The 17,495-nt window shown below is 42.9% G+C and overlaps 1 protein-coding gene across 1 annotated transcript in view; it reads left to right on the top strand.

Moving 5' to 3' along the window:
- EFCAB6 (EF-hand calcium binding domain 6) overlaps positions 1–17,495 on the top strand; it is a 156,771-nt gene that overhangs the window by 111,541 nt on the left and 27,735 nt on the right. Inside the window, exons 23-26 of the mRNA XM_050936394.1 lie at positions 106–333; positions 6,450–6,605; positions 10,023–10,218; positions 12,339–12,524. Of these exons, the coding sequence (XP_050792351.1) occupies positions 106–333; positions 6,450–6,605; positions 10,023–10,218; positions 12,339–12,524 (766 nt within the window). The remainder of the gene's footprint in view (positions 1–105; positions 334–6,449; positions 6,606–10,022; positions 10,219–12,338; positions 12,525–17,495) is intronic.

Here is a 17,495-nt window from a genome sequence, read left to right as displayed (position 1 = left end):
GACTTTAGCAGCTAAGTGACTTAGGCATTTTGAAAAATTAATGGTAATGCCTTGCAGTGATGAATATATGAATATTTCATTCTAAAAGAATATTTCTTTTAAAAGGTATGATACAGTTGGAAAAGGCTACCTTACTCACCAGGAATTTCTACAGAAATTGGGGTTAGAGTTTGCACCAGCTGACACTGGACTAAGCAGATATATTGTGGAAGACAATTATGCAAGTTTAATGGAGCATTACAGTAATCAGCAAAAGAAACATTTGGAGATGGAAGAGCAGCAGAAACAGCAAATTAAAGCCCTACATGTCAGTGAGATTAAAAAGCAGATCAAGTAAGTTATTTATCAGTTAAGTGAATAACTTTCATGCTGTGTTTATTGTTACTGTGGTAAAATGTAATGCTAAGCATACATATATGTATTTAAAAACCTTCTCTAAAGATAAATCCTACTAGATACTGGACCAAATTATACCCAGTGTAACTCCATTGATTTCAGTGGGGATAAGTTTGACTCATTCAGTTGTTTGAGGCAATTCTAAAATATTCTCCCTGGCAGTATATCATTCATTTTGTAGAATTTATGGCCCCAATCCTGGGCTGTGTCAGAGCTACTATTGACAGAGATTGGAGGAGAAGAGCAAAGGTAGATTTAAGCCAAGCCTCCTTTGCAGTTCTCTGATCCTAGAGGTGGCTGGGACTAGGCCTGTCCCAGTAAAAATTAGAGCAGCTCTCTTACATTGCCATTAAAGCTATGTATTTTCAGGTTATGGTCAATCACCACCTGGCCTCCTTACTTATTTGTTTTTCCCATTTCCCCTCCCTTCCAACCATTGATTATTTTGGTGTGTGTGTGTGCGCGCGCGCGCGCGCAGAGGTCTTGCTTTATTTAGGTTAAGAGAGCATCTAGCATTTTGTGCGTGCTAACCAGAGGTGAAAGTAAGCCGGTCTGGTCCGGTCCGGCGTACCAGCAAGAGCCAGTACACTGTGCTGGATGGCACCGGCTTCCACGGCCGGGATTAAAAGGGCTCTGGGCTCCCTGCAGCAGCGGGGAGGTCTGAGCCTTTTAAATCCTGCCCACAGCTCCGGCCGCAGGGCTGGGGCCAAGATTAAAAGGACTCTGGGCTCCCCACAGCAGAGCCGCAGGGCTAGGGCTGGGATTTAAAGGGCTCAGAGCTCGCCACTGCTGCGGAGAGCCCAGAGCCCTTTAAATCCCGCCCGCAGCTCTGGCGGATGGGCTGGAGCCAGGATTTAAAGGATTCAGAGCTCCCCGCAGCCACGGGAGCCCTAAGCCCTTTAAATCCCAGCTGGAGCTGTGGTGGTGATATAAAGGGCCCAGAGCTCCGCAGTGGCTGGAGCACCAGGCCCTTCAATTTGCCCGTGAGCCCCAGGGGCTCCCAGCCACCTTTACAGCTAGGAGCCCTGGGTTGATTTAAAGGCCCTGGGGCTCCCAGCCACATCCAGTGTCTCAGGGCCTTTAAATCTTGAGAGGCCCCGCCTCTTTTGGTTGAGGCCATGCCTTTTCGAGATGAGGCCATGCCCACTCAGGACTTAAATCTTGTAAGTTACTTTCATCTCTGCTAATGAAGTATTATTATTAATAGTAATACCTCCTGCTCACATCATCAATGAAGGGGATATACTCACAATAAAGTAAAGCAAGACGAGCCACATTGTCTTCCAGACAAAGGGGGAGAAATCATTCTTTGCTCAGAAGGTGAACAACAACATAACAGAATAAAAGGAGAAAAATGCTAGCTAAACTATTGGTTTCTGCCCCTTTTTAATATATTTTACTGTGGCCCAAGCAGGAATTTAAAAATTAAGGGCAAAATCCTCCTCTCTGATCTGCATTGCAGACCTCTTACCTGCTTTGTGGATCTCTGAGGTAATGGAACTCCCATTGGCATCAGGGAAAGTTCCACACGTGGAAAGACTACATAATATGCCCCAGAGGTGGTTTGGCAGGTGGTGTGCTGCAATCGCTACTTATTACACTGCCTGTAACTGTCTGACTATTACCTGGAGTTCTTCTGTCATGTCCAGCTGTAGTCTCTTATCTCTTGCAAGCTCTTTTGGTCAAGGTCTGTCTCTTTGTTGTATGTTTGCCACACACAAGGGGACCTTGGCCTCTAGATGCTATTGCAATACAAATAATAAAAAATGCTACTAATGGTGAAGAGACCTGTGCTGCAAGCAGGAACTCTGCAGTGTGGGTCCAAGACAGCGATTGAAGTCATAGAGGGCCACAAAGTAATTGGGGTGTGATATTTGGACACACACTGCAATATTTGCATTGTTCTGAATCATCTCATTTTGTGATATTATCACAAAAATACTATTCGTGTTAGAAAACACGTTAGGCCATTGCACTGTGATTGTTTAGTCCTCCTCTCATAGAAATTGCCATACTAGATGGAATCCCAAGGTCCATCTAGTCGAGTATCCTGCCTGGGCCAGTGGCCAGAACTAGGGCCCAAATCCACAAAGGGACTTAGGCATTGTGATACAGAGCATTTTAATGCCTAACTTCTAGGCACCTAGAAAAATCACCGGAACAACACTGTGATCCAGAAAGCCTCAGTTAGGTGCCCAGGTTCCCCATACAATTAATGGGGAGACGTAGGTGCCTATGAATGTGAACCACAAAAGCCAGCATGCTAGGCAGGGATCCTCCTATGTTAGCCAGTGGGAGATGCTGATAAGAGTGGTGTGTCATAAACCCCACCCCTCTGAGGGAGACTGGGGCTTTAGACCAGGCTGCTGAGAGGCACCTGTCTTTGCTAGTGATCCACAGCCAGGAGTCAGATGACTTAGGTGCCTGAGACATGTGAGAAGCACACAATGGCTGGGTATGTGTGTGTGTGCCCACCTTATAACTTTTAGCCCAGTGGGTTAGAGCACTCAGCTGGGCTGTGAGAGACCCACCTCTCCCAGGTGGGGAGAAAGGCTGTGAACAGGGATATGCCTGCCACCTTTCAGGAAAGTGCTCTAACTACTGAGCAATGGGATATTCTGGTGTGGGGCTCCCTCAATCTCCTGCTAAAGCTGTTCCACCTTGGATAAATACTTAGAGATGCTGGGTCATGAGAGATGTCTCTATAGCCTTGTAATTAAGGCACACTCCTAAGTGGTGGGAGACTTAGAGTCCAGACCCCTTGCTCCAGTGGCTCTTTAATTATTCATACACAGTGGTACAGCTTCAACAGGAGAGACTGAGGGCAATATCTCATAGCCTTGTGATTAGTGCTGGGAACCCCTGTTTAAATCCTCTCTCTGTTTTAGGCAGAAGGGGTACTGAACCTGGGTCTCCCACATCCTGCATGAATGCTCTAACCACCAAGATCAAAGGTGCAAAGGTGCAAGGTGGGGATCACTTCATCCTCTAGCCAGATTTTGAATGGGATCTGATCTGGCAGGCAGCCTCTGAGCACACCGGTTCAAGTTCCTGGTCAGGTGAACAAGGAATGTTTCCCCCTGTGGTATTCCCTCAAAATCCAAAAAAGGTATCTCTGCAGGATGTTGTTTAACATCACCAGTGCATTTGGGCCCACAGGTGCTCCTCTGGTTATCTCATCTATTTTCCTCCAATTCATGGATTGCTGTGAAGCTTGGGCAGGAGATAGGCATCCAGATGCCTAGCATGAGGCAGCAGTATGCACGCCCAGAGGCAGAAACATAGGCCCCTGGGGAACCTTTACTGCCAACTTTTAGGTGCTGAGCGAGTTTAGCTGTCCATAGGGTCAGGCAGCAGCCAAACACCAATTTGGGGGGGTTGCAGGGGTGCCTAAAACTAAATCTAGAGTTTTGGCAGCTAAATATCTTTGTGGATCTGTGTCTAGATGCTTCAGAGGAAGATGTTAGCGGCCCCTCCCTCATTAAATTTTATCCCAATCGCTAATAGCTAGAGATTGGCCTAAGACCTGAAGCATGAGGTTTAATACCTCTTCTACAATTTTTGTTATTAATTATTGTAACTCTGGATATTCTTGTCACCCATATAAATGTCCAGTCTCTTTTTTGAATCTTGTTATATTCTTGGCCTCAGTGACTCCCTGTGTGCAATGAGTTCCACAGTTCAATCACAAGCAGTGTGAAAAAGTGTTTTCTTTCACACCTGTTAATTTCATTGACCATGTCCTTATTCTCTGTCACTTTCTTTGCCTACTTCCTGACTGCTGGGAGTTATCCTCCAGTAGCAATTCCACTCCGTTTGCTCTGCATGCCCACTGGTCCTTCACATTCAGTTTGCTCTGTCTGAAAGCAAGCAGTGCAAGAGGAGTTGAACCCAGACCCCATGACGCCTCAAGTTTTACATAGGAAGGCTGTAAGTGTCTCTTGAGCCACAGGTTGGAGTCATTGCTCTAAAAATGAAGTGCGTTGTGTGTGTAGACACAATGGAAGGCAGCATTCCAGCAGAACCACCAATGTTCCCATTCATGAGAGGGTCATGGGCAGCAGAGCTGGATACCATGCCCATTCCACCATGTTGGTCAGCATAAAGGCATTTGAAAGTGGAGGGAAGCCAGATACAATGGCTACAGGATTTAGTGGTTCCAGTGGCTACAAAATCCAACACAGATGGTCCTGGTCCTTCCCTCACTCCCTGAGGGTTGGGAAATGCATTCCTTCCATCTGTCCAAGCCTGGCTCGGGCTAGTTTACACAGCCCATTTACTCAGGCTTTGTGAAAGTGTTGTGAATTTCACCCTAAATTCTTTGTAGCAGTTTTAGTGCCCTGTGATTAGACACAGTAAAACTGACAAGGACTCTGAGCATCTTAACATTCAAAATATAATGCTGGATATATAATTTTTTTGGTTTTGTTTTAACTCACAGGAACAAATACCCCAAATTAGAAACAGACATTGAGCAGCAGCTCTCCAGCACTTCAAGAGAAATACAAAACATTTGCAAGACAGGATTATTTTTTGGCAGCATAGTTGTATCCATAGTTTAAATCCTCATTTACTCAGTGCACATATTTACTGCTGCAAGTGGAATAATTACTGCTTGGAAACCATTACTCAGTCCAAGAAATGATGAATGCCTCAATTTTCTAAAAATATGAATCTCAAAAGCTGTTTTGATTTTACATCTTCCTTTACTTTCATTTTGAAGGTTTAAGTGGAAGATAATAGTGGTGATGAAGAGCTATCATTTAGCAGCATGGGTCAGAATGTAACATACCACTGTAAAGGATTCCAAAATAATGGTGCTGTTGTGATAGATTGAGGGCCTCATGGTGCCTTTAAAGCACAGCGTTTCATTGTGGGCAGTGTGGAGCCACACTGTCTCATGGGGAGGGATTCCTCACTGAGCACCCTTGAAGGTGTGCAGGTCGTATTAGTAGATGACAGCAGTCTAGAGGATTCCCTGATGCATCTACCTTGCTTTGAAGGTCTGTATGGAGAAGTAGACCATGCCCCCACCTCCTCCATCCAGCCTGCAGTTGTGGCTGGCCCTTAACATGTGTCAAGCAAGGGGGGAAAGACCCTTTGTGCTCTCCATCCATGCACCTGTGTAAGAGCCCATCACATTCTGACACTACATGCCTGATCGGTGTTTCATAATCTACATCTGGCCATAATTCTCTTTCATTTTAAACCTTGCATTAATCTTTAGTGACTCCTCCAGACAGTTGAGTTTCAGTGATAGGTTGTGGAGGCAGCAGTAAAGTATAGACAGGTTGGTGTTAACTAAGAGTAAAGGGGAAAGCGAGGGGTGATGCCTGGGCTCCAAAAGGTATTCAAAAGATCCCCAACTTCTGTGGGATGAAAATAACAATATAAATGGGGGTTGGGAGAAAAGAGTCTTGGGTCTGAATTGATTAATCTGTGAAGAATCAGATGATGTTTTAAATACATGATAGCAGCTCTAATGAATTCATCCAAAGCCCATTGAAATCACTGAGAGTTTTTCCATTGACTTCAATCAGTTTTGGATCTGTCCCTAAAATAGTATAGTTCTTGGTCTGATATAATAATTCCAATTAAGCAGCAAGACTTTCTGTTCTTGTTAAAGTTTTATCAGTCCAATATTGCAGAGGGTAATTTGCTGGAAGTCGATTGTCATAACAGCTATATTAAACATTGTATATCTTCTTTAGGGCCAGGTTTTCAAAGAAGGATCTAGATTTTGTATCTTTAATTTTGAATGTTCAAAAGCGGGTAGTTAAACCATCTAACTAATTGATTTACAAATCCAAATGTCATTTGTACACATATATCTGGGTGGTTTTAGCTCTGAAATTGCTTGAACAAATTTAAAAGTGATTTTTGAAAATTAGACATCCTAATAATTTTTGTATCACTCTTTGGACAAATTTATACCAAGTTAACAAATGCAAGTAAACTGAGATTCTTACTCTGCCTTTTATTTTTGTATATTTGTATTTATCTTTTCCTAATATTTAACAGGAGAACTAAAACAAACATCTGCTCTCTTTCAGGGATAAATTTAGGGACTACTTCCAAGATTTCAACAAGGCCTTTTATAAACTGGATAAAAATAAAGATGGCTATATAACAGTAGATGACCTACGCAGAATGCTGCAAGAATTCAACTATTATCTTGATGATGAACAGTTCAACAGTCTTCTAAACAGGTTTTTATGATTATATCATAGGTCTCTCTTTTGTCCCAAGCCAATAAAGGACTTAAGTATGCGCTTTACTTTAGGAAAATAAGTAGTCTTATTAAAGCCCATGCAATTACGCACATACTTAAAGGTACCCATGTGCTGAAGCGCTACGCTCGATTAGGGTTGGTTCTGAGGGTGGAAATTGATTTTTAGATAAAATTAAAAACAGATTCATTTACTCTGTCTTCCTCATAACATTAGTGTTGTAACAACTTAAAAGCTTTTGAAATCAAGCTGATTATTTGAGGAAATTAAACAGATCTGAAAATAGGTCAGGTTTTTTAGTGTATTTTAAAATTTGTAATTAAATTAGTAGTTTTATTTAATTAAACAAAAAGGAGTTGGGGGGGGGGGGGAACAAACGCTACAAAACCAGAAATTGAATCATATCAGGTTAAAAAGTATTCTTTTTCAAATGCTACTGTATGCAAAGGCATACATTCTGTATTGTGTCTTAATATCATCAAGTAATACCAACAAATAGAATCTCTTTTTTTTAAGGTCTGTAGAACACAAAGGACCTAATCTAGTAGAAAATATCCATAGCTTTCTGCACTTCACAAGCCACAGAGGTGACATCCCTATGTGGCACTGCATTATGTTCTGATAACACTATTAGACCAGACTCTTTAAAAAGAAATTACAAAATCTTTTCTCAGTTCACCTTTTGTTGAGTGATCAACTTTTTATGAATGGAAACCCTAATAAGAATCTTCTGCTTGTTTCTTCTTCAAAGACCTCTTGATGATAAACACCTCCATTCATTGTAATTTTGTGCAGATTATTCCTTTCTAGATCCAAAACAGACTTTTCTAAATAATGCAGAGTAGATTAGCATTTGCATTTGGTTTTATTACTAAAATTTTAATATCAACTTGGCAATTTATTTCTCTGCTGAAATGGTGTTGATTATTTCCTTTTCCACAGCGTCTCCAGTATTGGAGCCAGCTTGACATTGGTAATATATGGGAGTGCTGTGCAGCTGCAAGACACAAAATCAGGGCTCTTGAATGTATTTTTCTTAGTAACGGATATTGGGTCTATGGTTAATTTCTGTTCCAACCTCTTTTTATAAAGCTTCCTTTTTGTTAACTGGCTCCCCTCATTAATTAGACATTCTAGTAAGAGGATATTCTGGTGTTTGGTGGCATAGGCAGTGGTCCTCAGTGATTTACTGTGAAAAAAGATGATAAAGTACATTACAGTAATTCATTTTCACATGCAAAATATAAGATTCACCATGCTGGGTCAGACCATAGGGCAATCCACTCTGGCACTGTCAAGTTCTTGGTACTTCAGAGCACACTTTAGCCATTATATCCCTAGCCAAGTGTGCGGTGCTGAATGCAGGACAGAAACAGTCCTCACTGGCCCCTGTGGTATGAGATTTGCTTACCTCTCTCAAAGCATGCAGACAGTGTCTGCAAATGTGATTATTGGTCATAAAATTATGTAGGCCTATTAAAACTCCATGTACAGTCTCTGAGCCAGATCCTGATCTCAATTACCCCAGTTTAAATCTGGAATAATTCCAGTGGAGCCAGCGGATTGCACCAGGTTAAGTGAGCAGAATCTCTCTGACTGAGTTTTGATGGTAATAAATTCCATAAGCTGACAACACTGAATTTCCACTGGGGTAGCTGAGAGCAGAATCTGCCCTTTGATGCTATGGTTTACTGTGGTAATGAATTCCACAGGCTGACCACACAAGTCTGAAGTCTGTTATCTGATTGTTTTAAATCTACTTGATATTATTTAATTGAATGTTCTTGTCTGATGAGACCACGAAATAAATAAATAAATAAATAATTCCAATCCTCCCCCCTCCGATTCTTCTTCTTCCTGTACTAAACAACCCTTATTTTCGCAGTTTCTCTCCATATGTAAATCATGACTTAATTCACATCTTATGTGGTGAAACATCATTGAGTAAAAATGAATTTGGTTTTGTAACAAAGTCCTCTTCAAAAAAACCCTCAAAATCATATGTTAGAACTCCTCTTTCCCCATGCTGATATTTGATGCAAAAATGTATTCACTGTTTATACCTGGAGCTATCTATATCTAGATGTGCAGCTCACTGAATTTCTTATATGATGAAGTACAAAATTCCATAGTCTCTGTGATCTGCCAGGTATTACAGTTGGCAAGCAGATATTTAAAAGGTGTGAGAGGAGATTTGAGAGACTTCAGGCCAGACTCTCCAGTGCAACATGGCCATGAAATCTTAGGAGCAAATTCCCCTTGTGGAGGGGAACTCATCACTGGTTAGAGATGACATCTGCTGGGTCAGACATATTACCTTTCAACTCCGGGGGGGGGGGGGGGGAGGGGCAGGGAGGAACAGCATGTATCAGAAGCATAGTGAAGGGGAACTTCATTACACCAGTCCTCCACATCCCCCAGACACCTTATGCCAGTGGCTTAGGTTAGAGCAGCCATTATGTTGCTCTCATGGATACCAGAGCCAGGCTCGTGCAGGATCAGGAGCTGTACAATTGTTACCTGATAGCCTGCCACCCTGTGCCCAGTGGAGCTCAAATGCAGGGGACAGTGGAGCCCTTCAGTTATAAATGCAAGAAAAGCTTTGCATGGAAATTGATCTAGTTTCCTACCATGTGATGAATAGAAGGCAGTTTATCCAGTGTTTATAGCAGGAGACCAGGAGTCAGAACTCTGGGTTCCATCTGCAGCTGGCACACTGTGATTTTGGGGAAGTCACTAAGGATATGTCCACCCAGCAGCTGGCAGCAAGCTAGCATATTAAAAGCATCAGTGTGGACTTTGCGGCTCAGGCAGTAGTTCAGGCTATCAAGCCCACTTGACCCCCTATGTTCGAACTTGGGTGGCTATCCCAAGACTTTGCTAGAGCCTCAGTGCCCACAGTGCTATGTTTAGCGCCCTAGCTTGAGCTGAGCTAGTACAAATCTGTGTACCTAGGCTGGGAGGCTCCCTCCCACTGGCAGTGTAGACATACTTCAGGGCTTGATTTTCAGAGACGCTGAGCAGCTACAACGTCCACAGAAGCCCATGGGAACTGCAGGGACTCAGCACTTTTAAAAGTCAGCCCCGTAATCTCTCTTTGCCTCAGTTTCCTTATCTGTAATACTGGGATAGCAAAACTTCATGGGATACTGTGAGATTTATGTTATACTTTAACAGCACTTCTATATCCTGGAATGAAAGGCACTATGCAAAGTGCAAAATTGGGGTAGGGGACTATCTTTTTGTTCTGTGTTCATACAGCGCCTACCGCAATGGCGTCCTGACCCAGACCTGGATCTCCTAGGCACTACCACAATACAAATAATAATAATTAATTAGTAGCAGCGATATACTTTTTCGCAAAATGTTGATATACTATTCTGCTTTTTCTCTTAGCTTAGGAATCAGTATTCATGACAGCAAGCTCTCTTATTTTGATTTCCTGAGAGCGATTGATGATGGCAGAGCATCTAAATACCAGCAGAGACAAAAGCATGCTGCACCACCTGCAAGCTTTGCAATGCTCAGCTTAGAAAAGACCCTAATTAAGATAAAAGAAATAGTTACATCTTCTTATGATTTGTTATACAAGGTAGGTTAGATGTGGACATAACATTTCATTTCATTTCTTTATGCCTGACTGGGGGCTAGCCCAACTCTCTAGAATCATTTCTACTGCTAAGTGAGGTTCCCAAATCCCAGGCCAGCAAGAGTGGGGATAACTAACTATACAAGTAGCATGGTCGGCCCCCATCAGAGAAAACACTTTCTATAGCATCTTTGTAGCGTCAACCTGTGGTGGTTACATGACGCAGCAATGACAAGTCACCTGAGCATATGGCCATGTGAGGATAGAGATTGGTGAGTAAAAGGGGAAAACAGGATCTTAGAGCCCCCGCCAAATGAAGTAGGTACATGTGAATTGTGAACCTATAGAAATTTGACTAGGACTATATTCCTTTCAAATTTTTACAAAACCTTTACATATGTAAAATCAATGTTTATATATTGTGACAGACCCAGGCCAGTGGGGTACAGGAGTCTGGTAGAGGGCAAATATACTGGTCACTGGGTGAGTAGTTTTCTGTTCCCTGGGTGACCAGAGCAGGGGCTGCACTAGAGTAATCAGGAGCCTGCTAGAACCAATTAAGGCAGACAGGCTGATTATAACACCTGCAGCCAATGAAGGCAGGCTAATCAGGGCACCTGGGTTTAAAAAGGAGCTCACTCCAGTCACGGAGCCAGAGGAGAGGAAGTGTGTGTGAGGAGCTGGGAGTGAGAGCTGCTAGAGGACTAAGGAGTACAAGTGTTATCAAACACCAGGAGGAAGGTCCTGTGGTGAAGAGAAAGAAGGTGTTTGGAGGAGGCCATGGGGAAGTAACCCAGGGAGTTGTAGTTGTCATGCAGCTGTTACAGGAGGCACTATAGACAGCTGCAATCCACAGGGCCCTGGGCTGGAACCCGGAGTAGAGGGTGGGCCTGGGTTCCCCCCAAAGCTCCCAACTCCTGATCAGACACAGGAGGAGTTGACCCAGACGGTGAGGAAGATCACTGAGGTGAGCAAATCTGCCAATAAGCGCAGGTCCCCCCAAGGTAGAGGAGGAACTTTGTCACAACATTCAACTGCATATTTCTATTGTAAAATAAACAAGGGGGCAAAGATAAAGTTGAGTCAGTGGTTGTTAGTTGGGTGGAATCACAGTGGGCATACCCTGCCCCACACAGAGGTGCCCCTACACTCCAGTATCCACTCTCACTGCACCAGTTGCACTCTCTTCAGTGTCCGCTCCTGAAGCAGGATTCAGTCTAATACATTTCCTGTGGAAAGAGTCTTTGGGAACTCATAGGGTTGCCACCTCTGAAGTACAAAAAACTGGAACATCCGAGAAGATCCTGGGCCTATAAAACTGGACAGAGATAGTGTTTTCTGAGCACCCTTCCATATTTCCCAGGACAGTTACCTTCAAAAAAGGATTGAACCTAGGAAAACCTGGACAGATGGCAACCCTAATATCTGAAAGAGCAAGAATGCGGGAACCAAGATGAGAGGTTATTTGCTCACAGGTTGACCTCTGCATCTCCAAGAGATACTGAGAATGGAGACCTTTCCCACAGAGTGCTTTGTGTGTTTGTGGGGGGTGGGGGGGGGCGGGGAATGGAAAAAACCAACATTAGCTTAGCCAGTCAAAAGTTTCCATCTGCTGGGAGAAAGGAAACAAACTACTATGCACAGCCAGCTCAAATTTTCTCTGTGGGGGCACTCTACAGGGGGTGGATGTCTCAAACATTTTTGTTTGTATCCATTCTTGTTTGGCTGATAGGAATTCATGTTAACTTGTACCTAGGCTGTATATTTGGGTATTCAAGCAATCAAATTCTATCTGTTCTCACTGATTGCTTATTTTTTGGAAGATTCTATTGATTGGAGAAAAAAATATGTATTTAATACACAAAAATATAGGATAAATTTGATTGATTTTTAAACTTGTTGGATTTCAAGATGATAAACTTTTCATTTCCAGTGGGGCTTCAGTAAAATGGTTATAATCTTTCATTTCTTTACATCTAAAATACCTGCAGATAAAAGAGGAATACATATCACATATGCCTTTATCTATACAATGTAACCATCCAGTAATGGCCATGCTAAAGAGAAATCTCTTCTGAAATATTCAGTGTTTTTTAAAGTAACATTCCTTTTTGTTTTTTCAGGCATTTTCTCTGTTTGATAAAGAAGGCACTGGGGCAGTTAAAGCATTGGAATTCCGCCAGGTACTTGACCATTTCTGCTTTAAGCTATCGGACAAGCAATTCAGGCACCTACTCAAGAAGCTAAGGATTTATGAAAATTATACAGTAGACTGGAAATTTTTCCTGAAAAATATTGATCTCTTAGAGGTAAGTCTAGCTACCAAGCTGTAAGCTGTTTCTTTTAAAAATGAACTCAAATGCCTTAAAATGAATGAATTCAATAAGCTTGCTAATTCTAAATAAATAGTCAGGTGCAGCTTCTCCCGTCGAATATCTCTTGCAGTCAATAGGATGTTGGGAATTTCTGTTGAGTAAGCAATAAGTAAGGACAAGTGAATAGGGTCTCTCATATAAGAAAGAACATTCATTAGAATTAGCAAATTATGGCATTGATTCTGCAAGTTACTCCATGGGAACAGAGGGCTTTGCTAGAATAGAGTAACTAGGAAGGATGGGGAATTACAGAAAGGTGACTGATTTGGGGTCTTGAACAGGCTTATTTAATTCATTCATTTTTCCAGTGATGAATCCAATGTTTTACTCTGAACTAATGTATTAAAATGGGAGTGGAATGTATACACCACAGAGGGCCAGATTCAGAGGTGAGTTTGAGTAAGTATAGAGGAAATGTCAATTGGTGAAATTTACAACTTCTTCTGACACCCTCAATGAGTAAGTTACACAAACTTAGCCTCACTCTAGACTTACTTACGATTCACTTACATTTAATTGTGGCCCAGTCATGTCATCTGACACTTACACTCACATAGACTCCCACTGAAGTTGATGAGACTCTACACAGACATAGGATGAGGACCTCAGATTAAGGCCTGGTCTATGCTCGGGAGGCGGGGTGGGAGGCTCGATGTAAGATACGCAACTTCAGCTATGGGAATAGCATAACTGAAGTCGATGCATCTTATTTCAACTTAACTCCCGTCCTCACGGCGTGGGATCAATGGCCGTGGCTCTCCCCGTCAACTCCGCTACTGCTGCCCACCCTGGTGGAGTTCCAGAGTTGACGGGAGCGTGCGTTCGGGGATCGACATATTGCGTCTAGATGAGATGCGATATATCAATCCCTGGTAGATCGATAGCTACCCGCCAATCCAGGGGGTAGTCTTGACGCACCCTTACACTCACATCCACTTAACTATTTGGAACCTCACCCAAATGTAGGAATTAAGAGCAGGTAAAGACAGTATACAGAAGTTTCCATTCTATTTAATTTACACATTCGTACACCTTCTTCCAGTTGCTTTGCCTGTCCTACCATAGACTCCCTTACACAATGATAAATGGCTGTAAGTAAATCTAACTGACGGCAAGGGAGGCTAAATTATGCCCCCTTGCAGTTCACTTTTAAATTTGGTCAAGAGAATCAAAAACTATGTGTATCACTTAATATAGTAGTGTTTAAACAAAATAGAATAACTTGCATCTTATGCCTTAAAAAACGACTGTTTCATTTGCAAAATATATGCTTGCAGGACAATAAAATGAAAAAAAAAATTGTCATCCAATGGAAAACCACACAAAAAGCCTTTTTACTTTATTACCATGGCAATAATAGAATGTTGTGCAAAACAAATTCATACAGAACTATATGGTAATTAAATATTATGTCATAATGTAGCAACTGAAAAACCAGTGAGATTTCTACTTCCTGTGTGTTTATATTCCAAATCAAAAAGTCTGTTAGGCATTAAAGAATAGCAGGATTAGTTTCTTTCTTAAGAGGAAGAAAACAACTGCAATTTTCAAATGAAGGAGAACCTGCAAACAGCTTCAAAATGTTTGTAATATCTGTATATCAGTTATCAATAGGAATATTTAGATTTAGGGTTTATTATAAGTGCAACTGTGGCCATAGTTTAATACTATTTACTGTCTGTAAGTTTAGCGTTTACATTTATAGTACTGTGTCTGTTACTCTGTCCGTAATGGCAGGAAAAGCCTAGTTAAGTACGGGTAGAGTAAAAGTAGTTTTAATTACAGTTCTTTACAAAAATAAGATTTTTAAATATTTACATTTTCATCATATTAGCAAAATGATATCCTAACTAACATAATAGACTATCTGGCTGCCAGATTTGATATATTTGTGTTCATGTATGCATAGAATTAAAACACCTTATTCACAACTCTCTTAATTCTGACCCAATAATATATTAGTTTTGAGTGTATTTGTATGCAGCGATAATTGTCGTTTAGCAATCTTTAACATTAGATAACTATTTTTGATACGTAGGGTTGTTTCTGGTATATCTTGAGCCTCCAAGGTGCCACCCTCCGTAACTCATGTTGAAAAAGCTCAGCACCTCACAGGATCGGGCCCCTAAAAAGGCTAATTCTGCATCAGAAACTTCGTTAGTGTTGAATCTTTCAAGATGCTGAGTAACTCCTGGAAGTTGCTAAGCCAATTACTTCAGCAGGAAATTAAGTTGCTCCATATCTTGCTGGAGGTTCTTAGTATTTCACAAGATTGAACCTTAAATTGCTTCTGTTTGAACAGCATTTTTTTCTCAGTGAATCAATATTTTTCTGGCACTTGAATGTGCTGTGTGTGGGATAGATGAGATAAAACCATCAGTAAAATTCCAAATCTCTCCAGATGGGAGAATTTTGTTTGAAAGTAATATGAACCAGATCCATAGTATCAGCTTCTAGATCCCATCAAATCTGATGTTTTCAATTTGAGTTCAAATGAAATTTCTATTCCTTTGCAATTTCATCCCGTTGTGGGCCCACACTCATAACTGGGCTGGAGCACAAGTTGCAAGGGGAGGCTGATCATTAAACTATTCACCTCTTCCAAATATGCAATAATTTGACTTTTAAAGTATGTAGCTAAATTAATGAGGTATGCAACTCATGCAATCACATTATGAAATCTTATTATGTTATACAACTTGATCACTGAAATATATGCAAAAGTAAGTAGTAAAGTATTCAGCTTGATCATTAGAGTATGGAAAATTTACTGAACTAGTAAAATATGGGCCTGGGATGACTTTTGTCTCAAATGGCACCTCATAAATAAAACCCTCAACCACAAAGGCAAACATTTACAAGCCCAGAAGCTATACAGGTTTAAGGTATATTTTATGCTTAGCAAACTGCTGAATAAGAGGAGGTGAGAACATCTTGGGGAAATTATTTCAAAATTTTATTCATCGTTAGGGTCTTTGGTTGGTTTTGATATATGATAATGCGATTTATATTCTGATTAATTCTCTATAATACAAACAACAATAGATCTGATCTGTTGTAGATGAGTGAGATGTCAACTGAATCAGAGTTTTCTGTCGAGGTGCATGAGTATACTGTCAAAATAAGATTAAAGAAATGTAAAGCATTTTAAGCACTATGACTGAAGTGTGATAAACTTAAGGAGGTGAGAAAGAATTCTGATTGGCTCATTTACCTCTTACATTACTAAGCAACTACCTAAAAGTGAGCAGGTGGTACAGCAATAGCTGAGAAAAGGGCCACATTTTATGTTGTGATACTGCTAACCAACGAAGACCACGTCTTAGGGCCTTTAGTAAAGTGTCCAGACCAGTGGACTATTTACCACTGTGGGCACATACGCAGCTTTCTACGTGTTCCGTGAGCCATGTCCACACAATATGTTTATACTACCTGTACATCTACAAAAAATAAGGTTTAGTGTTTGTTATATGATAGCAATGTGATTCAAATCGATATAGTACCTTTCATTTCAACACTGGCAAATGTCTACTAAGAGCATTTTAAATTAGCAAAATAAGTCAAAACATTAACTGTTAAAATTAATTAATTTACTGCCAGCGTGGCATGGTGATGTGGCTGGGCTGAGCACCCAGAGAGTCTGCCTGCAAAGAAGGGGAGCCCTCCCCATTGTCGTGTGCCATCCCCACAGCCACAGACTGCCTCCAGGCACCCAGCCCCTCAGGAACCCAGCCCCTCCAATTTCCCCAGCCAGGAACTGTCTCCCAGCCCTTCCTCAGACTGCCCCCCAGCCAGGGAATGCCCTCCATCACCTAACCCCCCTGAGATTGTCCTCCCAGCATCCAGACCTCCCCAACACTAGGCTGGCACACATGCCTGCCCTGCAGAGACAGGGTACCTTGTCCACAGCAAAAGAGCCCCCCTAGGGACTGCCCCCTCAGGATCCAGTCCCCCACCCAGGGACTGCCCCCCAGCAACTGCCCCCAGCACACTCCCCTCACAAGGACTGCCTCCCAGCACTCGTCCCCTCCATCCATGGACTTTGTCCCAGTATCCAGTTTCCCCCATCCAGGGACTGCCACCAGTCCCATCCGCACCCTCCCCCAAATCTGAGCCCCATGCACCTGCTGCACCCATCTCCCTGCAGTCCTAGCCCCTTGCACTCCTCCCTGCATCCCCCCCATGACTCTAGCCCCCTGTATCTCCCTCTCCTCGCCCGCTGTTATCCTACCTCAGCTGCAGGTAGCTCAGTTGTGCAGCGCACCCTGCTCCCCTGCTGCTGCAGTCCTAGTGCCGGGAACCTGCTCCAGCCAGGGTCATTGGACCGGTAGAGTGTGGGGCACTGAGCACCCCTGGCCTCCTGCCAATGCTTCTGGGCCCAATCCTGCCAGGGGAGGGCTGATGCTGGTGGGCCTGATCCTGCTAGGTGAGGGCGCTGATGCTTGGCCCAATCCTGCATCACCCCATTTTTGCACCCTCATCAGGGGCGGCTCTAGGCACCAGCACGCCAAGCGCGTGCCTGGCGCGACAGGCCACGGGGGCATTCTGCCAGTCACCGCAAGGGTGGCAGGCAGGTTGCCTTCGGCGGCATGCCTGTAGAGGGTCCGCTGGTCCCGCGGCTTTGGCGGACCTCCCGCAGGCATGCTGCTGAATCCATGGGACCGGGGACTTCCCGCAGACAAGCCTCCGAAGGCAGCCTGCCTGCTGTGCTTGGGGCAGCAAAATACCTAGAGCCGCCCCGACCCTCATGCCAGCTCTGTGCCTGGAGCAAGTGCGCCTTCCACCCCACCCTAGTTACGGCCTTGAGGATGTCACATGGGCCACAGATGCATGCTGATTGGGCTGCCTGCAGGCTGTGGGTTGAGAACCACTGGTCTAGACCATGGAGCAGCTGAGGATATGCTC

Source organism: Gopherus flavomarginatus, chromosome 1 (assembly GCF_025201925.1).
Source record: "Gopherus flavomarginatus isolate rGopFla2 chromosome 1, rGopFla2.mat.asm, whole genome shotgun sequence".
In the NCBI taxonomy this organism is placed as follows: Eukaryota; Metazoa; Chordata; order Testudines; family Testudinidae; genus Gopherus; species Gopherus flavomarginatus.
This window is presented reverse-complemented; position numbering and strand designations above follow the sequence as displayed.